Source organism: Pelodiscus sinensis, chromosome 13 (genome assembly GCF_049634645.1).
Source record: "Pelodiscus sinensis isolate JC-2024 chromosome 13, ASM4963464v1, whole genome shotgun sequence".
Classification (NCBI taxonomy): domain Eukaryota; kingdom Metazoa; phylum Chordata; order Testudines; family Trionychidae; genus Pelodiscus; species Pelodiscus sinensis.
The window spans coordinates 16019140-16041750 of record NC_134723.1 but is presented as its reverse complement, the minus strand read 5'-3'; the positions used below and the strand labels follow the sequence as shown (position 1 = coordinate 16041750).

The 22611-nt window shown below is 44.0% G+C and overlaps 1 protein-coding gene across 4 annotated transcripts in view; it reads right to left on the bottom strand.

The window, feature by feature from the left end:
• The window catches only part of HDX (highly divergent homeobox), a 148590-nt gene that overhangs the window by 102538 nt on the left and 23441 nt on the right, over window positions 1-22611 (bottom strand). For 3 of the 4 annotated variants that reach the window (XM_075940764.1, XM_075940763.1, XM_006115321.4), the window contains 2 exons: window positions 14450-14596; window positions 6390-7514 (listed from right to left, as the gene is read on the bottom strand). In XM_075940764.1, coding sequence (XP_075796879.1) covers window positions 6390-7514; window positions 14450-14596 — 1272 coding nt within the window. The remainder of the gene's footprint in view (window positions 1-6389; window positions 7515-14449; window positions 14597-22611) is intronic. The other variant, XM_006115323.4, reaches the window with a different exon arrangement.

Sequence of the window (22611 nt, the reverse complement as noted above, 5' to 3'; positions counted from 1 at the left end):
GAAGTGTCTGAGACGTTTGTCCAATGTACAAAGGAGATGGACACTTTCGGCACATGATAGCATAAATTATATTTCTGGATGTGCAGGAATATGTATTCTTGATCTTACAGCCGCATCTGCTCTAATCCCACTGACAGAGACCAGAAATTTCAGGATCTCTACCAAGCATTTATAATCCTCAACTACCCACCCGGAGAAATAAAAAAGCAAATTGAAAGAGCCAGACGAATACCTAGAAACCAACCACTTCAAGACAGACCCAAGAAAACCAACAACAGAACACCACTTTGTCATCACCTACAGCCCCCAACTTAAACCTGTCCAACACATTATCAATAAACGACAGCCTATACTGGAACAGGATACTAAACTCCAAGAGGCTCTGGGAGACAGACCCATAGTCTCCTATAGACAACCACCTAACCTCAAGATGATTCTTACCAACAACCACAGGACATACCACACTAATACCAACCCTGGTACCTTCCCTTGCAACAAACCCCGTTGCCAGCTTTGTCCACATATTCTCCATTATTGGACCTAACCAAGTGAGTTATAAGATCAAGAATACATATTCCTGCGCATCCAGAAATATAATTTATGCTATCATGTGCCGAAAGTGTCCATCTCCTTTGTACATTGGACAAACGTCTCAGACACTTCGCCAAAGGATCAATGCCCAAAAAACAGATATTAGACAGGATCACAAAGAAAAAATAGTTTCTTACCATTTCAACCAGAAAGGACACCGTCTCAATGACTTAATTACCTGCATCCTGCTTCAGAAGCCTTTTAAATCTGCACTTGAAAGGGAATCCTCTGAACTGTCATTCATGCTAAAATTCGACACTCTACGCATCGGTCTCAACAAAGACGCTAACTATCTTACCCATTACAAAGATAGCTTCCCCAATTATCACCTCTAATACTATTAGTTCACAGACATTTCCCTTTCCCCCTCTCCTCCAGCATCCCCATTCTGTTCTGAAATGTGATTTGTCCTTTTCATATATGTTCATTTTTTTAATTGTATCCTTTGGTATATATGGTTGTGACTATTTTCTTCCACTATTTGTTCTGAGGAAGTGGGTCTGGCCCATGAAAGCTCATCATCTAATAAACCATCTTGTTAGTCTTTAAAGTGCTACATAGTCCTGTATTTTGTTTGTTAATGGGGACACACTCAAAAATCAGCCACCATGTCATGAACTGAACAAAGAATGTCATTTGTTTGTAACAACAAAGAAGAAAAACAAGAAAATATATTTCAGTGTCTAAGTTTCAAGTCACCAATTCTTAAAAGCTGCAAACGTGCAAGCTGTACAGCTTAACACAAGCCTGAGCAAAATACCTTTCATGTAGAGTTGCCAGATGGTTTCTGACAAAAATAAATAAATAAATAAATAAAAAATAAAACACACACACATCACACAGAGAAAAAAAGGACCTTGAGAGTTGCTCAGCACAAAAAAAACCCCCCAAAAACCCACCACACCAATGTGGCCCCTTTAAGAATTGCTTTTGAGGCTTTTTGGCCCTAACAGGCTGCCGGTGGCTGCCCGCCATCTTGCCTCACTGCACGGAGCCAGACAGATCTCCAGCAGAACCCAGTAAACACTAGGGTTGCCAGGCTACCTCCATACTGAGCTGGACAGCCCGGGATATTCGCCTCCTGGCCGGGAAAAAAAATAATAATAAAAAAAAAAGTCAGAAAATACCAGACATTTTAGGTGTCCTGTGTTTTCTGAAAATTTTTTACCAGACAGGAGGTGAAAATACCAAACTGTCCAGTTCAATACCAGACACCTGGCAGCCCTACCTCCATGAGCCAAATCTAGCCCCCAAAGATGCCAGATCTGGCTCACAGGATGCAGCAGGGAGTCTCAGGGAGATTCCCTCCCTGCCTGTCCCCTGCATGCTGCTGAGAGAAGTTGCTACCGGGTTCTGTTTGAATGGCTATAAGACTTCACTTGCTGCTCCCACCCACAGCACAATCCCATTGGCCAGTTTCAACCAATGGCAGCTGCCCATTGATATACTGACAGCTTGTGAAGCACCTTTCGTCCCTTCCCTCAGGCGCATAGCTGTTCAAAAACCACATGGCCCCTGCAGTTAGTACAGGGGCAAGGGGCCTGCTTGATGGGAGTCAGGCAGGTAAGTCTCCCAGCCAGAGCCTACCGCTGGTACCCCAAACCTTTGCCTCCCTACCCACATAACCCAAACCCGCTGCTATTCCCTCCTAAATCCTGTACCCAGTCCCCTGCCCTGGGTCACAGCCCCCTCCTATCCTAGATCACAACACAAACTGTCTGCCCCCTCTCTGGCACCCCTACCCCACATAACCCAAACCCTCTACCCCCTTATCTCCTCCCAGATCCTGCACCCCATACCCTGCCCCAGGTCACAACCCAAACCCCAGCACCCCTCCTGCATCCCAGTTCCCTGCCCCAACTCACAACCCCCTACTGATCTAGGTCACAGCCAGTGTTCCCTCTAAGCTGTGTGGCAGCACAGCTTCACAGGTGATAAAACAGCCCAAAACAGTCAGAGGCTCAGGGCTCTGTGCACAGAGCTTACTGTCTAGGCGGGGCTCACTAATCACCTGTGAGTCTGTGCTCCTGCTAGTTTAGAGGGAACGCTGGTCACAGCCCAAATCCCTCCGCCCTCTCCTGTACCCTAGTCCCCTTCCTCAGGTTACAACCTCCTCTTGTCCAAGGTCACAACTCAAAACTTCTGCACCCTAGTCCCCTAACCCAGGTCACATCAGCCTCCTTTACCCCAATTCCCTCCCAGACCCCACATCCTCTCCTGCACCCCCAATTCCTTACTGCAAACTCCTTTCTGCATCCAACCTACATCCCACACTCCGCAGTGGGGGTGTAATGGTGTAGTCGATTAACTGATTAGAAAAAGCTTATCAGTTAATGCTATAGACTACTCACATTCACTCCCAGCCCCAGCCAGTAAATTTTTTAGCAGGCTGGCCACCAGCCTAGCTCAGTCCCAGCTTCCACCAGGTTCAGGACCTACCTCTGCTGTGGCTCTGCATTTATAGTGTTTTAGAAAGCAGGTAGGCAGGCAGCCCGACTCAGTTCCGGCGCAGCTCTCCCCCAGACAGGGCTGATGCCACCCCAAGCTGCTGCCTCTATCAGAGGCAGCAATGCAGGGCAACAGGCAGCTGGTCCATGAAGGAAGCTGTTTTTCAAACTGTTTCTCCTCCTGGACCAGCTCCTACCTACCACCCCACACTGCTGCCTCTGATACAGAGGCAGCAGCATGGAGTGGCAAGGGGTTCCTTGGGAGCAGGGCTCCAGCCGCACCCCCGAGGACTACAGAATAGTTGAGTGATCGATAAGAATTCATGAGGTTAATCGACTATTCAATTAACCAATATTTAACATCCCTACCCAGCACCTCCTTCATTAATATAGAAGTGTGCAGCCCTTGGCCACATTTCAAATTCATGGAGTGGCCCTCCCATAAAAATTATTTCCTATGCCTCGCTTAACAGCTCACAACTAGTCAAAAATAACTTTACAGGCTTTTTTTCATTTTCACAAAACCATTTAATTTAAACAAAGGGCTTTTACTTAAGAATAAAGTGCTAATTGACCATCCCTAGAGAACAGAAAAGCTGTATCCTTTAAGGGGAGAAAAAGGATAAGAGAGTACAGTAGGTACTCTCAAAATGGCAAAGAAATTCAATAGGAACTGTAAACCCTCACGAATACAGAGGTCACAAAGAATATGGAGAGGGCTTATGCTAGTGCATAAGGGGCCTTCAAAACTTGTGACTGCAACAGAAGTGCAACACTAATGATAGTACCTTATGATGAAAAGTGACACTTATTTGAAGAGTTAAACTACACTACTAAGAAAAATATTTAGGAGGTGTTAAAAGCTAGGACATCCCAGAAGTAATCAGAGACTACAGTTCCTCTGAAAAAAAGGAGAACAGCAACCAATGACATGTCAGGAGACAATGCTCAAAGCTATCGCCTCATCATTATATAAAGAGTATTTTAACTCAGGCATTATGCTGAAAAGCACAACAGCTCTGCCACTTCAAAACCAACTCTGATGCATCCTGCTAGGGAAGTTAGATATCAGGTAACAGAAGAGTCAAGTAACCACATAAATTCCTATTGATTACTCAATTATTCTGTAGTTCTGGGGTAGGGCTGTAAGCCAGTGTAATCTGGCCCCACTCCTGGGAAGCTCCCTGACACCCCACACTGCTGCCTCTGTATCAGAGGCAACAATGTGGAGTGCCAGGCAGGAGCCAGGCCATGAGGGGAGCCACTTTAAAAAACAGAAGCAGCAGGTGGGGTGACAGAAGCTCAGAGGTGGCGGCTGCCACAAAACAGCCTCTGCGCACAACTGACCGAGCTAGCCATGGTCAGAGGCTGGTCCAGTGGCAGCCTCCCCTGGCTCTCCCAGGTGCAGCTGTCTCTGATAGAGGCAGTGGGGAGAGAGGGGGGCACACAGCACCATGGAGCCAGTGCTGGGGGGAACCAACTTTTGACATGGCTCTCCCCAGCACTGGCTTATGCCTCCTCTTTCCCCGTGCTGCCTCTGAAACAAGGAAGCGGGGTGAGGAGTGGGAGGGGTTACAAGTAGTTGACTAAATTAACCATTAAGCCTTGGCTTATCAGTTAATTGTCTAGTCCAGTGGCTCCCGAACTTTTTCATACCGTGGACCAGAAAACCCATTCACAATCTTTCGGTAGACCAGTAACATTTTATGTGCATATTCATTATTCAAATAATGAATATGCAGATATGAATATAAAATGTTACCAATCCGCCAAAAGCCCCAGAGCTGCCATGAACTGGTTTCAGCTTCAGCAGTTGCAACGTGGCAGGTGGCTGCCTCAGTTGAAGCTGGCTATTTGTGCCCCCCCAGTGCCAGCCCTAACCCCTATATGACCCCCACTACCCTCCAGTCCCTGACCCCAGAGTCCCCAGTGCCAATATCCTGCTCTCAGAGCCCCCCAGTGCCAGCCCCCATCCCAAGTGCCTGTGCCCTACCACCAGACCCCACAGTCCCAACCTCCTGTTTCCAGAGCCCCCCCTCCAGTGCCAGCCACCAATATTAGCCCCATCCTCAGAGCCCCCCAGTACCACCCCTGCCCTCATAGTTCCCCCCACTACTAGCCCTGTCCCCAGAATCCCCCAGTGCCAGCTCTCCACCCCAGAGCGCCAGTGTCAGACCCCCACCTCTTAGATCCTCCCACCCCTGAGAGCTCCCCAGTACTAGTCCTGCCCCCAGAATCCTCCACTATAACTTCACCCCCCCGAGTTCCCTTGTGCCAGCCTGCCAACTCTTAGACCCCCACCCCAACACCCCAACTCCCCAGCATTAGCCCTGCCTCCAGAGCCCCCAGTGTCTGTCCCGACCCGACCCCCCCCCCCCCCACCTAGCCCTGTGTTGCCTCCCAGCTGCACGCTGTTGCCCAGGTCAGAGATGCTCTAAGGCTGCTGTGCCACGCTCCACACGGCCCTCCTGCTGCACAGCGAACCACTCTTGCGCATCCAGGAGGAGACCCTGCCCCTGCCTGGAGCCGGTTAGTTGAGAGGCAGGGCAGGACACGCCTCCTCCTACAGCCCTGTGGGAGGAAAGGTGCTGAGCGGTGTATCCTAGCCCCAGCTCCCAGAGCTGCTGGGCCCAGTGCCGGTCTGCAGACTGGCAGTTGGGAACCGCTGGTCTAATCGACTACTCATTGACATCCCTACTTCCTGCAGTTTCTCTTCCTTCAACAAGTGACTCCAGAATGGTCTGCAATATTCCAACCACAGCTGGATATAGGTTTTTCTTCAGCCACCTCCTCCTCCTCCCCCTCCCCTCCCCCAGTCACCTGCACTCATATTTTCCTCCTTTTTTCCCCATAAAGATATTTTATGGGCACAAGATACAATCTGGATCCTGGAGATACCCTCTTATCTCCTCTAATACAAGTGGTGCAAACTAAACTGCAAGGGTGAAGGATTCATATCCTTGCTACTAGTGTCTGCCTACATACACCCTGAGGAGCTGGAGGGAGATTCCATTCCCCACCAAAAAAAGCCATGAAGCAAAGAAATGGGTGGAAACTTGGTAAGGGGGAGAGGAAGGAGGAACTGATGCTTACCATTTCTAACAATGAATCCAAAACCTTTCATTTCAAGGACAGGGGATGGTGCACTCAAAAAGGAGGGAGCGAATGATATGATTTGCCCTATATGCCAGATTCAGCTCACAGTATGTAGAAGGAAACCTGAAACAGTGCCAAGGAACAGTGTAAACGTTCATCAATGGACCAAGATATTATTCTACATTCTCAGCCTTCACAGGAGAAGACCTTGAAAGTCTTGAAAATCTGACAGGCAAAAATAAATGTACAAATTACCTGGTAGTTGTTTTGGTTTTGTGACAGCCTCAGTTGATTTGAAGATGCAAAATGAGGAGAAAAGTTGCTTCTTGATGTATTAGCACTACTATACAGTGTACTGGAGGGTGTATGTAATGAGGTCCGTGGAGGCAAGCGGTAGTCTCGGTTATGATACAATACATTGTCAGCCAAGTCCCTGGCATTCACCATATGTGAACTGCAGCTTGCATTTCTGCCTGGTCCAGACAAAGCTGTGCTTTGGTTCTCTACTCGAAGGGAACTGCTATTTTCACAGAATCTTGAATAACTTTGAATTTGTGCTCCCATAGATGCTAGCTCTTCTTCTCTAGCATATTCATCATCAGCATCTCCTGTTTCCATTGCAATGGACAGGCAACTGCCTTCAACGGAACAAGGCTTCTGTGTTGTATTTCCTCCCATAATTCTTTGAGGTTGATCTGTAACTGCCAAAGAAAAAACTTCACGAATTTCCAAGTTGTGTGTGCTACAAGAAGGGTCTCGAACATTAGCTCTTTGTCCAGATGGGATGTGTGATACAAGGGCTGTATGTTCTGGTTTGTGTAACCTCTGACATCCCATGGGTTCAGCTTTACATGGCCTGTGGCATATTATTGGCTTTTGAGGTAACACCAACTCTGCAGTCTGGACTGATGAACCACCATAATTTTTCTTAGTATGACTGTATATGGAGTTTGCAGAATTCAAGACACTTGTTTGTCTTGACAAAATAATAGTTTTTTCCCCCAGGAGCAGCGAAGCACCTTTACAATGTGGTGCTTGCCGTACTATAGGGATATGCTGCTGCTGAAATTCGGTATCACTTTTTCCAGGTGGTCTCTGAATAGAGTTTTTATGTATCTCAGTCATTGAAACGTTAGTCTGTTTTGTGGATCCCTGTCTGCTGGATGAACTAGCTGGACTATATATACCGGTTACTATTACATTGTTATTAGATGTGGTCCAAGAAGACTGCTGGCTTTGGGATCGAGCAATGTTTACCACATTTCTGACGGCTACTTCTGGAGGCACTGGAGGGGTGCTAGGAACAGTTCCTGGTGGTGTACCTCCCGATTCTGCAACATTCTTGCTGCTCATCTTTCTTCTTTTATTGCCAACCCAAGTCTGCAGATATAAAATATTAATATATAAAAATGTTAGTCAAAGTCAGTTTTTTCAATATTCAGAGCTTCAATCCTGCTAAGACTTCAAACACATATATAAGTCTTGACAATTAATATTTAAATTACTCATATATTAGAAATGGTTAACAATGAAACATAGTTATGAGGCAAGGGGAAAGAGACCTCTATCGATCATGCAAAAATAAAGTCAGATGATAGGGATCCAGGTTGCATTTTATCCAAATGCCTGAAGTTCTGATTTCCAATAATGGCCCATCTCAGAAAAGAATATACAATTTGTTGCATCTCCCCTCTTCTTTTCCCAAAATTATCTTTGCATAAATGTGGCAGCAGATCATGGTTTTCTCCTCCATATACTTGGGCTTTGTTTTATCTTTCATTGTTTAGTGTCTAAAAAAACCCGCTATACAATAGCTGTCTTAATTCCTTCTCCTTCCCTATTTCAACTTTTATATCCAACGACAATAAGGTGTACCTGAAACCAATAACTGTATTGAGACAGTCAGTATAAATCAATATCTTTACTATCCATTAACTGAGGAGATGTTTTCAGAACTGCCATACGACAGACACTATCTTCTCTTATATGTAGTCCACAATGAAGTACCAATGAATCTCAAGACAAGGGAAGAGTTTTTCAACAGAAAGGGACTGAATCTAAAGAACTAGATTGAAAATTAGTCCAAAAAGTATTTTAAAAAGTTAGCCTTTTAATAACATTTTTACATCATATGCCTCAAGACCTGCTTTTAGGCTATGTCTAGACTACAAGCCTCTTTTGAAAGACAGCATCTAGACTACAAGCAGATTTTTCAAAAAAAAGCAAGCCGCTTTTTTGAAAGAGTCTAGACGCTTTCTTTTGAAAAAGCAGTTTGCATTCAATAGCGCCTTTTTTTGAAAGAGTACTTTTGAAAAAAGGCGTTATTCTTTGTAAAATGAGGTTTATCGCGATAGAAAAAACTGTTGTGTTCTTTTGATTTACTTTCGAAAGAACGTGGCTGCAGTCTAGATGCAGGTGAAGTTTTTCGAAAAAAGGCTACTTTTTCTAAAAAAATCCTGTAGTCTAGACATACCCTTAGCGAGAAATTGATTTGATTACAACAAATAATACAAAGTATCGGGTTCAGGTTCAACAGAGACTGTAACTTCCTGATACAGATATTTCTAGAATAATATACAAGATATTTGAAATAGTGGAGCTGTTTTAAGTTTCTTTCTTTAGAAGAGATCAAGCTAGAGGCCTTTAGTGATTCTATACAAAAGTTCCACAAACCCACTACTGGTTTAAAAAAAATACAGCAAGTAGAAAAATCTGCTCTGAAGCAAATGAATAAAAATGTATTTAAGAAACAGAGAGAGAAACATTAACGTAAGCATTTCAATAGTGTTGCTAGTACCTTATTAGAAGCAGCATACATAGGAATTGATGCTGTGAGTGCTACAGAGCTGGAACACCCATGGGATAGTGGGGAAGATGGGTGCTAGGAACCCACCAGAAGTCCCCCATCAGTACCTTCCTCTTCTCTCAGTGCCTCCCATCTGCTGTGGATCAACTGTTCCATGACATGCAGGAGGCACGGGGGGGAGGGGGAGAGGAGAGTGGGTGGGCGACATTCCCCAGTAGGGATGTGACCATGTAGTGAAGAAGATGGTTAACTGATGAGGCTGGGCTCATCAATTAAACCTCTCAGTTATAGGAGGGCGGAAATCTGGTGCTCGTCAGGAGTCAGTTTAAAAGTTGTCCCCTCCCCCCCGAACACTGGCTCCCACAGATCTGCCTCTCTCCCTCCCCTTGCCAGAGGAGGAGGGCAGTCAGGAGTTGATACACTCAGGGAGCTGGCATTTAAGATGGCTCCCCACCCGTACTAGCTCCCGCCAAGCCAACCACCCCCCTTGCCTCTGATACAGAGGCAGTGTGGGGAGGGGGAGAAATGGGAGCTGGTGCCCCCGAGCATCGGCTACTGCCATGGCCCCGCGTGTAAACATGTATCTGCTGAAAATTTCTGCAGATATACGTTTACACAAATAAACGCATTTTAACATTCCTGCTTCCCAGAACATTAGAAAGCCAGCACCTATGGCAGCATGTATGGTATTATATCAGTACTACACAAACAACCTTTACACTATGAAAAAGTTATGAATATGTAAATTCATCATACGAGTTTCATATCAAGTTGCTAGTAACGTTGTTGTAGCCATGTCCATCTCAGGGTATTAGAGAATATCTTTTATTGGATCAACTTCTGTTAGTTAAAAAAAGACAAGCTTTTAAGCTATACTGAACTTTTTCTCAGGCCTGGGAAAGGTACTCCAGGTCAGAGCTAAACAGAAGGTGGAACATGACTGTTTAGTGTAAATAGTTAATATGTATTATTAAAGTGACTATTCAAGATAAAGTGACCTGTTAACATCTTGGAAGTCATAGGGGGGAAGAAAAAGGGGGTTAGTGGGTTACTAATTGCAGTAATAAGCCACAAAACCCGAATATTTATTAAGAGTTTGGGTTTTTTTACATTCTAGCAACATTATGAACTCAAATTCCCATCAAAATGTAGAAAAAGGTCCTGACCATGCCTATCACATGTGCTCCAAATATAACTAACTATGTGGGTAAAAACGAGACAATCACTGTGCTCTTGAATGAACTCACACAAAAATTATGAAAGACAAAAACATAGTATCAATTTCAATATCTGACCTAGGAGGCCTCATCCTCAAAGGAAACTTGAAAACCAAATTGAAAGATGAGCCTGAGAATGTACATTTATTAACTCTGTTCAAACCTGAAAATAACTTTTAATAAAGACATCTATCTGCCTTATTAAAACAATCTGCAACCCACTACTCCCTTTTTCTGTCCTATGACTGCAGAGATGTTAACTGGACAGGCCACATTGAATGGTCTCTTACAACATATCAACTACTTATGTAAAACAACCAGTTCCACCTTCTCTTTAGCTGTTACATTTTGAGAACCTTTTCCAGACCCAGAAGCCTCTGCGTAGCTCAAAAGCTAATCTCTGTCACCAAAAGAAATTAGTCCAATCAAAGATACTATTTCACCCATCCTCTCTCTCTCTATTAATACCCAGTCTACACTAGAAAAATTAGATTGATTTAACTATGTTGGTCAAGATGTAAAAATCCACACCCCTGAGCAGTGGCATTAAGCCGCCCTAAGTCCCCATGTACAGAGTGATAGGCAACAGAAGAAATCTTCCATTGATCAAGATAATGGGAGAACCCTTTCTCCTCATATAGGTAGCATCTAAAACTGCAGCACCACAGTGGTACAGCTGCAGTGATGCAGCTGCATCACTAACATTTTAAGAGTACATAAACTCTAACGTTGCACATTACAGATTTGTAGCTGTCAATTTCTGCTAATTTATATGCTTCAGTAAAAAGAGGAGAGAGAGACATGTGAAGAACCAACAGAAAATAAGGGCTTCTTTCTACTCACATTTTGTCACATTGTAATAAAACTCCTTAGACATGTATGGGTGCAGAATCAGTCCCGGAGGATATGTCTACACAGCAAAGTTATTTCAGAATGAGCTATTCCGGAATAGCATATCTAGACTGCAGGGAAGCCTCAAATTTAATCTGAGGCAGCACGTCTACATTAGGGAAGCCTATCTCAATTTAGAGCCTCAGGAGGCATTGGGGGGGAATGACTTAGAATGGCCCTGGTGAGGGGCTATTTCAAAATAGCATAATGCCTACACATGCCTTATTTCGAAATAGCTATTTTGGAAGAGGTTTTATTTTTTGTAGAATGAGGTTTACAAATTTCGGAATAAGCCACCCATTATTTCGAAATTATTTCAAAATAACAGAATGCCTGTGTAGATGTTCACATAGTTATTTTGGAATAACAGCCATTATTCCAAAATAATTTTGTTGTGCAGACATACTTTAAGTGGGCACAAGAGCATATAGTGCAATTTTTTTGATGTGCTGCTTCATTGATCTTTGGTATGCAGCAAAATGGTGACCAGTTAACCGAAAGAAGAGCTTAAAATCCAGCAAACCAAAGTGTTCAGTTTTACACAGAATAGGGAGATTTTATTCTGTGCTTACTCTGGGTTTCTATACTTAAAAAAAAAGCCAACTTCATCGTATGTTCTGATACATCTACATAGCTGTTTTTGGTTTTTCAATATTTTAACTTCATATTTACGGAAATGTTCTGAAAATTTCTCCTCAATACAAAAGTATTCTGATCCTCATGTTAACAGAAGGGAGCAGCTTTCTGCATTATTATCCATCTACTAGTACGTATCATGCAAAATACAAAATAACATCAATGATGTCTCATTTATGAGTTCTAATGATCAGTAAAAACATACATTTAACTATTTTAATTATATGTAGCCCTGATCCAGCAAAACACTTGCATGCTTAAATCATGTGCTTAATGTCAATTCATCTCATTGACTTCAATAATTATGTACAAAGTACTTGGCTTGAGTAAGGATTTATATTCCTTCATATAATGTTTTTAGTTCTGCTCTCTTAAAAAGAAAGGGGAGGGGGGAAGGGAAACAGAAGCAAGTAGTCCTAAGTATGACTAGCCACAAGTTTCAGAAGAAAACAAATTAATCTCTTTCCTCCATTTGCTCAAAAATCATAGGCATTAATTTGAAATGGAAATCTGAAGAGTTATTGCATCTTGTGAGGAAACATTTTTTTACTTCTATTCAGAGAATAACCTTTTCAAATTGAAATTGTGTCAAATTATTTTCAAAAGAAAAATTGTAAAATATAAAAAACACACATTGGAAATAATAGAAAAGTCACCTCATCATTCAGCAAAATTAATGCTCCATTGTCAAATCAGGTATTTTAAAACATATTTAGGGACTTGAACTAAAACTGCTTTGGTAATATACTTTACAATTATGTCAACTATTATAGAGATAAGCTATTTCTGAACTTTCCATGTTAGGAACATTCAAATCCATTTTGCTGAAGTATGCCAACAAAGAAAAAAATCCTCAAGAATTCTTTCCAGGACTACCAATATAGGTCCTAATTTTGAAAGAAACAACATATTACATCATCTACTTTTGTCATAAATCTTGTTTGGCTTTAAACTAGTATCATGAACCAAAATAAGTCATTAAAGAGAATCTCAAAATTAGTCTTTACTTATCCCCAAGCCAATGCAAGAAGTTGTCAAAATGGCAATAATAACCCATAAAACTAATCAAGACTCCCTACAGAGATTAATACCAGAAACACTAATGTATTTTCTGTCTAAAGTATGACTATGCCATTATTAATGTTTACTAGTACTCTGGTGGCATCTCTGTTCCAAATGAGGTCTAGGCACCACTGTGTTAAACACTGAACACAGTAATACATGGTCTTTGCTCCAAAGGACTGACAATCTAAACTAGGGATGGGAAATCTATGGCTTAAAGGCCGTAAACAGCCCTGAGCTTCCCTTGATTCAGCCCATGAAGCTTACCTGCCCCACCCTCACCTGCAGCGAGGATCCTGCACTAAAGCCACTGTGTGGCCAGTTTTGCCATTCCCCTTCTCTCCCTGCTTGGGAAACAGGAGCACAGAGAAGTTAGCGCATAGGCCTACAGGCTTTTTCCCCCTACCAGCACTCCCGATATCCAGGAACTGCCATCTGTGCCCCCCCACCCCAGAACTGTACCAGATTAAGAATCATAGAATCGGAAGGGACCTCAGGAGGTCATCAAATACTGTCTCCTGCCCTCGAGGCAGGAGAAAGCACCATCTAGATTATCCCTGATACATGACTATCTAACCTGCTCTTAAATATCTCAAATTATATTAGCACCCCAATCCCCTGCCTCCCCTTTAAGATCCTACACTCTTGGCACGCTTCTGCACCACCACCTCTCCACACTGAACCCCTCGTTTTTGGCCCTCAGAGCCCCCACAAAATCTACTAGTCATAGGCCTCCAGAAGAATTAATCCAGCCCTGGGGGGAAGCCCTGAATCGCAGTGTCTCTCTTTACCCCTCCACCCTCGGCAGGGCTGGAGCAGGAGGGGAGCCCTAGTGCTTCCAGTTGCATGAGTGACTTTTTTCCTGCTTCTCAGCTAGGAACCACATCTATGAGGGTTCCCCCCCCTTCTCACTTAGGGGCCAGGTTAGTGAGGGGTTTTTTGCTTCTCACTTATGTGTGGCACCCCAAATGATTTTGGGGGAAACTCAAAAAAGTTTGCCCACCCCAGATCTAAAAAGACAGGGATTACAAAATGCCAGTACAGCAAGTGGTATGTTGTTCTGCAAATGGTCTATTACTCCGCAATTTTTGGTGGCACAGTTTTTGTCAGGAAGGTGATGGCTAAACAGACAGAAAACTGAAGAAGAGTGGATAGCAGGGAACAAAGTAAAGGGGATTGGAGAAGAAAGAGGGATGGAAGACCAGGATTAAGTACTACAAGTAAAGTGAGGCAAAGAGACTGTGAGGGATCTGGAGCAAAACAGCCAATCAGCACAGGTGAATGAATGTATAGAATAGAAACTGTAGAAAGCATCCAAAGTTCCCTACTGTAGCTATTTGTCTGCTTCTGCCACTTTGGTCACATATTCATAGACAGACAGACGCACTCTAAGAGGATAGATAGATGATAGTTTTCAACAGGAAAATGTGGTTTGGAGTTTAATATTCTTGAAGAGACCTTTGCTGCTTGCACAGTATGCAAGTCCCTACTAATACTTCAACTATGTAAAGGCGTTCATAGAAATACAGACTATAAACAGCCCTCTTTCAGGGAAAAAAAAAATGAGCATGTTACAGATGGAGGCTGAAGCCTTTTTAAATAAAATAAAGTTATGACTCTATCCCCTACAGATATTGTATGTAAATAAAATGTACTTGTTAAATAATTATGTAAATTCAAGTGTGGAAGGCCTTAGTACTTACCCTGACTACACTGAAGTCCAGCTTAGTTTCTTGTGCACACTGTAATATGAGCTGAAAGCAATTTTTACTTTGATTTGTCATTCCATTTTCATAATAACGCTGTAATATCCTTTGTTGTTCTACAGTAAATACAGAACGCAGATTCATCTAAAAATAAAAGAAGATACTCTGAAAGTTGGAATAAATATTTTAATACTTGTAGAAATTACAGGTTCTCAGTTATCCAAACAATCATAAAACTACAGTGTACACATCTCACTTTTTTCCTAAAATAATTTCATCCATACTGATATTTTTATGTATTTTTCAAAATTTGATACAAACTGTTTGTGGTTTTCCTTTATGACAGGGATTTAATCTGAGCTTTTAAATCATATAGTCAAAAAAGCTGTCACCTTTTTATACTAACTAAAAACCTCTAATTAATTTCAGTTAGAGAAGTGTCTTCCTTTAACACAAGACACACTGAAGATGCCAATGTTTCTTGTAACAAACACCAATATATTCTCCACAGAGGAGCACAAAAGTATCGGCAAAGACAAATTGTGATGTTGGGGATAGTGAAGAATCATCAGACATTTAGCCAAGCCTGTAAAGGCCTGGTCTACACATAGAGATGTGTCACACGGAGCTGTGAAAAATTCCACATTCTGAATGCAGCAGTTAGGTCCATCTAGCCATGCTAACTTTTACTGTAAATGCTGTTAAATCAGTGGAAGAATTCTTCCATCATCAACCTAGCCACTGCATCTTAGAGAGATAGATGAACTACACTGAAAAAACCTTTAGTCAATATAGGAAGTGTCTACACTACAACACTTCAGCATCATGGTGTATTGCTGTCGCACAGTCTCAGAAGGGTAGCCATGTAAGTCTGTAACTAAAAACAAGGAGCAGTCCTGTGGCACCTTAGAGACTTACAATGTTATTAGGTCATGAGCTTTTGTGGGTAAAATCCACTTTTTCAAATGAGTTGGAGTGGAAATTACAGAATCCAAGGTGTACATAATAGCAAAAGAAGTTACCTGTCAATTGTGGGACCAGTGTTAATGATGCTAAGGAAGTCAGGATGGATGTGTCTCATTCACAGCATTTGATGCAGAGATATGAATATCCAAGACTAGGAAATTGTCTTTTGTAGTGAGTTAACCAGTTAAGATCTTTATTAAATCCTAACAATAAATCAAAGATCTTAACTGATTAACGCCTAGCAAAATGAAGTTGTTACCTCAAAGGATGAGCATTTTAGGCCTCTACCCTTATGCACTCAAAATTCTGGTTGAAGTTAGTTGGAATTTTGAGGGCACATAATTCAGGACTGGGCTCTTTATTTGGCTTTAAACAAAAGGCAGCACCAATAAGCTAGCATATGATAGTTTTGGAAGTAGCTGACATTGTGCCTCAGGAAGCAAAGAGCACCTGATCATACCAATTATTTGTACACTTTCAGTAAGTGCAGAACACAGTAAAAAAGTCCATCTTGCGGGAAACTAGAAAAAAAATCAATCCCAGTTTGGTTGGATATTTTAAGGGTACAAGTTCTTACAATAATTTTTGGTATAATTAAAAACATCTAAAAAATTAAATTGCTTGTAGATTTAGAGTAAAATAAACATCATGTATGAAAAGATCCAGCTCGTTTTAACAAAAACAGAATATTAGACTTGGATAGTCCAGAACAAGAGAACAAACTCAATATTCAGCAAACTAATTCTTCAAAATTAAACATTTGTTACATTTAAGTGAAATCACTCTACCCTTACAAGCTAGCCGGCTTAAAAAAAACCCTGTAGATTTATTTTCTTTAAATATGTGTGACAAAACAACATGTTTGAAATTTTTTATACTATGATCTGAAATCTGTCAAACCTCAGCAAGGTGCTTCACTACCAATAGTAACAAATCATTAATGTTTAGGAGTTGTGGTAAAATTCTACTATTTCCTAGACCAGAGCTTTAATGACAGAATTTATTTTCCTCCAAATGCTGATAATGGGGGGAAAGAGATAATTTTCACAAACATTTTTTATGTGGCTTTCAAAATTTAGATGATTAATTCTTTTCCTTCTAATAGTGCCAAGTGAAGATGATTAGTCTACACCAGATCACCTCCCCTTCCATCGCATAGCTTAGATTGTCTGTCTAATAGAAGTTATGTTGTTTACTGCACAAGCAGACCTGTCAAGTGTCAAGCATGTTGCACTGAGGTCTATCATGCACCAGGCAGAACTGGGAAAATGTCACACACCTCGGATGGATGGAGAAGGAGAGAGAGAGAGAGAGAGAGATCACACCTCCCAACACTCTGTAGCCTAAAATATATAACTTAAGATCCAAATTGCTTGGTCAAACTGCAGTAAGGGTGCATCTACACTGCACCATAGGTCAAAATAAGATACGCAATTTGAGATACACAAATTGCATATCTTGTTTCAATCTTATTTCAAAATAGCTTATTTTGTAAATTGCGAAATAACCAACTGTTCTGAAATGTCCCTTAACCTCATTTCACGAGGCGTTACACGTATGTCGGAATACTGAGCCCGTTATATTTTGAAATAACGGGCTTGCTGTTAAGATGTGAGATAGCTATTTCGGGATACTTCTGGTATCCCAAAATAGCACTGTGGTGTAGATGTAGCCTTAAGGTGCAGACTCATGAGAAAATAATAAAAAAATTATAAGTAAATGAAAAGATTTCAGTGTCCATTCTAAAATATCTAGAAGTACAGATATGGCAAATAGGCTGTCTATTGATTATCCTTGGCCTATAGCAGAGTTGGGCAATAATATAGCAGTGATTCACCAGGGTTGGCCTCTGGAAGGCCGCCAGAGCTATATTTACTTGGATGGTTGCAAGTACCCACAATCGCAGCTCCCATTGGCCACAGATTGCCATTCTCAGCCAATGGGAGTGTCAGGAAGTAGCGCAGAATGGGACACCACTTGCCACAGCTCCTATTGCCATTCCCAGCCAATCATAAGAACAGCCATGCTGGGTCAGATCAAAGATCCATCTAGCCCAGTATCCTGTCTTCCCACAGTGGCCAATGCCAGATGCCCCTGACAGAGTGAACAGAACAGGTACAGGAGGCCCCTGGCTTGCGAGCCCCTGAGTTCCGACTCCCCGCACTTACAACGATTTTTGTAAGTGCTGAAGGGGCCAAAACCCCCTGATTTATGTCCTTGGCCTGCATTTACGATGGTGCATGGCAAGTCGAAGGCCTCCTGTAATTATCAAGTGATCCCGCTCCTGTCATCCATTTCCAGCCCCTGACAAGCAGAGGCTAGGGACACCATTCCTACCCATCCTGGCTAATAAGTATTGATGGACCTAACCTCCATGAATTATCTAGTTCTTTTTTTAACCTTGTTCAAGTCCTGGTCTTTATGCTCTTGCAAGGGACTTTCAATTGCCAGTACTTGTGATTGTACAGGTACATATAGTGGTGGGGGCCTGCAGGAGCTAAATCTAGCAGGCTGGATTCAGCCTGCAAGCCAATATTTGCCCACCCCGGCCTACAGGAACGTACATAACTATAAGACAAGAGATTATGAACAGGGCCTTAGGCCGATTCGGTCGAATAAGGCCCCACGCCTAAGGGGGCCCTGCGCCCCTGAACCCGGAAGTGCCGGCTGGCATTACAATTCAGAGCCGGGGGCCCTGCTCCGTCACTATGTGGAGCTGGGTCTCTTCCCCAGCTCTGCCTGGAGCAGGCCCCGGACCCCCCACCTGCCAGCCCCCCCACGCGTCCCCCCACCTCTGTCCCCGTCCCATCCCGTGCGCGGTTCTGTGCGGCTCCCCCTCGCCGCCTGCTGCTGCCCATGTGCGGCATTGCAGGTGGGCAGGGCCCAGGCGTGACGTCACGTCATGCCAGGGATTTTAAAACTGCTCGGAGGCATGCCGCGTGGCTGCCTCCAGGTTCGGACTGCGGGGCCTGAGTGCAGACTCCGGCCCCACAACGTGGAAGGCAGAAGTTAGGGAAGGGGCTTGTGCAGTGGGGGAGGGGCTGGGGAAGAGGCTTGTGGGGAGGGGGAAGGGAAGGTGGTTTGGGGGGCTTGTGCAGTGAGGGAGGGGGAGGGGAAGGAGAAGGGGCTTGTGGGGAGGGGAAGGGCAAGAAAGGGGAAGGCACCAAGACACAAATGGCAGGGGGCCAAGTGCAGACAATGATGGAAAAGGCAGGAGGGGAGGTGTCAGTGGGAGGGGGGACAGGGTGATGCTGGGAGAGGAGAGAAGAGGGGAAGGGCATTGGGGGCTGGAGGGGGAGGGGAGGTGCTGGGAGAAGGCTTGAAAGAAGGGGTGGGCATGAGAAAGATGGGGAGGGAGCAAGTCATGTGTGAGGGCACAGAGGGGCAGGAGGGGAATGGGGCAGAGAGTGGTGAGGGGGTGGGCCTCAGGGAAAAAAGAAGACAAAGGGGGCAGGGGCAGTAAGGGAAGGGGGAAGCACCAGGAGGGTGCAGGGCTAAGGGAAGGTGCAGGTGACAGGGGATTCTGGGGTGAAGCAGAAGGGCAGACACCTGCAGGGAAGGGACCAGCACCAACCAGTTAAGTTGTAGTTCTGCAGAAAAGGGTTACAGTGGATGAGAAGCTGGATATGAGTCAACAGTGTGCCCTTGTAGCCAAGAAGGCTAATGGCATATTAGGATGCATTAAGAGGAGCATTGCCAGCAGATCCAGAGATGTCATTATTCCCCTTTATTCGGCTTTGGTGAGGCCACATCTGGAGTATTGTGTCCAGTTCTGGGCCCCCCACTACAAAAAGGATGTGGAAGCAATGGAGAGGGTCCAGCGGAGGGCAACCAAAATGATTAGGGGGCTGGAGCATATGACCTACGAGGAGAGGCTGAGGGACTTGGGTCTGTTTAGTCTGCAGAAGCGAAGAGTGAGGGGGGATTTGATAGCAGCCTTCAACTTCCTGAAGGGAGGTTCCAAAGAGGATGGAGAGAGGCTGTTCTCAGTAGTGACAGATGGCAGAACAAGGAGCAATGGTCTCAAGTTGTGGTGGGAGAGGTCCAGATTGGATATTAGGAAAAACTATTTTACTAGAAGGGTAGTGAAGCATTGGAATGGGTTACCTAGGGAAGTAGTGGAGTCTCCATCCATAGAGGTATTTAAGTCTCGGCTTGACAAAGCCCTGGCCGGGTTTATTTAGATGGGATTGGTCCTGCCTAGAGTGGGGGGCTGTACTTGATGACCTTCTGGGGTCTCTTCCAGTTCTATGATTCTATGATAAGGGGATGGTTGGATGAAATAACATGATCTTGGTAACTAATTGACCATTCATTATCAGTTGGAAATAGGTCAATGGAGGGATGATAGGAGTTGCTATAGGGAACTTTCTGGGTGTCTGGCTGGTGAGTCTTGCCCACATGCTCAGGGTTTAGCTGATCGCCATATTTGGGGTCGGGAAGGAATTTTCCTCCAGGGTAGATTGGCAGAGGCCCTGGAGGTTTTTCGCCTTCCTCTGTAGCATTGGGCACAGATCACAGCTGAAGGACTCTCTGCATGTTGGGTCCTTCAAAGTATTTGAATGCTTCAATATCTTTGATATAGGTGAGAGGATTATTCTAAGAGGGGTGGTTGAGATTCTGTGGCCTGCACTGTGCAGGGGGTCAGACTAGATGATCATAATGGTCCCTTCTGACCTTAAAGTCTATGAGTCTATGGGAGGAGAGAGGCAGGGCAGGTGTGTAGAGGGAGGCGTTAGGAGAGGGGATGAGGAGGGTTAGCTCACTTGATCAGAGAGTGAGGCTACTGGAGAAGTAGGCACAGGGGCAAGGGAAGGGTTGGTGGAGGGGGGCAGGTTGCAGGAGGGCTGAGGGTAGTGAGAAGGGCAGGAGTCAGGACAGCAGAGGAAGGTGAGGCATTGGGGGGGCAGCAGGCACCAGGGGAGATGATGGAGCAAGCAGAGGAGACATGGCAGCAGAGAGAAAAGGTTTAAAAATATATATTAATAACTTGGTATGCTGCCCACGGCCAGTTTGTTTGCGACCCCGCGGTGCAGTTTGGGTTTATGTGGGGATCAACACGTGGCCGGCGAGTAGGAGCCAAAACAAAAAAGTAGTTGGTGTAATGATCTTCTGTTGATATGCATTTTAGTAGTTAAATTCTTGGACTGTCATTGCTCATGAAAAGTGCTGTCACATGGGCAGAAATCGGGTAAATATTACATTTTATTTCTATAAGCAGAACTGATGTAAATGGGGCCTGTATGTTGTGTAGTCTTAATCTTTGTATTCATGCCTGTCAGTGTGAGAGAAGCTATCTGTATATATTTGCTTGCATATGCAACCACGCTTAAGTTGAGGCCCTCAGCATGTTCTGTAAGTATCAGTGTGGGGCTTCCAAAGTTGAGTTGCCCTAGCTCATCCCTGACAGGTGTCTGTCTAACCTGGTCTTAAATATCTCCCGTGATGGAGATTCCGCAATCTCCCTAGGCTATTTATTCCAGTCTTTAGCCACCCGGACAGGCAGGAAGTTTTTCCTAATGTCCAACCTAAACCCCCCCTTGCTGCAATTTAAGCCCACTGCTTCTCATCCTAACCTCAGAGGCCAAGGAGAACAATTTTTCTTCCTCCTCCTTATGATAATCTTTTAGATACTTAAAAGCTGCTCTCATGTCCCTTTTCGGTCTTCTCTTTTCCAAGGTAAACAAGGCCAATTCCTTCAGCCTTGCCTCATATCTCATGTTCTCTAGTTCTTTTCTCATTTGTGTTGATCTTCTCTCAACATTCTTCAGTTTCTCCACATTTCCTGAAATGTGGAACCCAGAACTGGACATGATACTCCAGCTGGGGCCTAATGTAGATGGCTCATTCCCTGTCTAGGGGAGGTGAGACTGGGCGGGTTAATTTCCAATCCTCCTGTTTATTCTTTTTCTAAGCCAGGAGGGCATGGTAGTTCTGATGGGGGCTCTGCAGAAAGGCAGCCCGCACTGCCCCCTTCCTGAAACCTTGTGCAGGTGTTAAACAGCTATCCAGCCCAACCTAGAGGTGACTGCATTTCAGCGTGCCTGAAGCAACACTGCACCAGCAATGGACAGGAGAATGGCTCCCGGGCATGGCTTGCTCATGACAGCTTCAGTCCCGTTGATGGGCCTCAGCCTCTTTCCTTGCACTCCCCCGCTTTGCATTGGGGTGGTAGACTCTGAGGGAGAGGTGTGGAGACTGTTCCTGTGGGGTGAATGAGGTGGGAATGGATAAGGCGGAAAGTGAGCACCTCTGGGCAGTTGCAATGGTTGGAGAGGGGATGGAAGCCAGATCCAAGATCAATGAGCCCTGGGAAGTGGGCCCATTGAAAGGAGTCTAGACCTGTGGATGCCTTGGAGGTCTGCAGCAAGGGCCTGCTTTGGGAAGCCCCCTCTTTGGAGGTGAATGTGGCAGCATTGAGACACCACCCAGAAGCAGGCACCACAGACACTCACTGCAGAGTCATGGGACAGCTCTCACAGATCTTGCACATGCATAAGATGATAGATCTGCAGGAGAGGGGCAGTGGCATAGTGAGGGGGCTGACCTTGAACTCAACGTGCAGGCAATGTGTTGAAGGGCAGTTCAAAGGAGGCAATGGTGGTGAGGTACCATATTACCTAGTGAAATCATTGGTGCTGAAATCACTAAGGACTAGAATTTGACCACAGAACTGACACTTTAACAGACTCCATTTTTGCTATTTAAAAAGTAAATCAATGTAACAGAAAACTTCAACGCTCTCTGGTAACTTTAAAAATCAAACTTTAAACTTTATTGAAAAAATTGGATAGTTTGCAACTCAAAATATTTGACCTACAACTGATTTAGTTTTGTGTAAAATTTTGCATAATAAAAGGATGGCATTTTTTTTTTAAAAAATAGATATACATTTTGATCAGATCTACTTCTGATGTGATATTTGTGTGGTTGTGGTTTGTGGTGTGGGTTTTTTTTGCTCAACAAAAAATCCTGGGGGGAGGGAGGGCCAAAACAGTTCAAACTGGGCCCTGCACTTCCTAAAGCCGGCCCTGATTATGAAAGCCATCTCTCCTGTAACAATGAGTACAACTTCACACCCATTTCATATGAGAAGTAACTATCATTCATCCATTTTACAGATAAGGTAATACGAATTTTCATAAGGCCACCACAAAAAGCACTAGATATAGAACCCAGTTGTCTAACAGGAC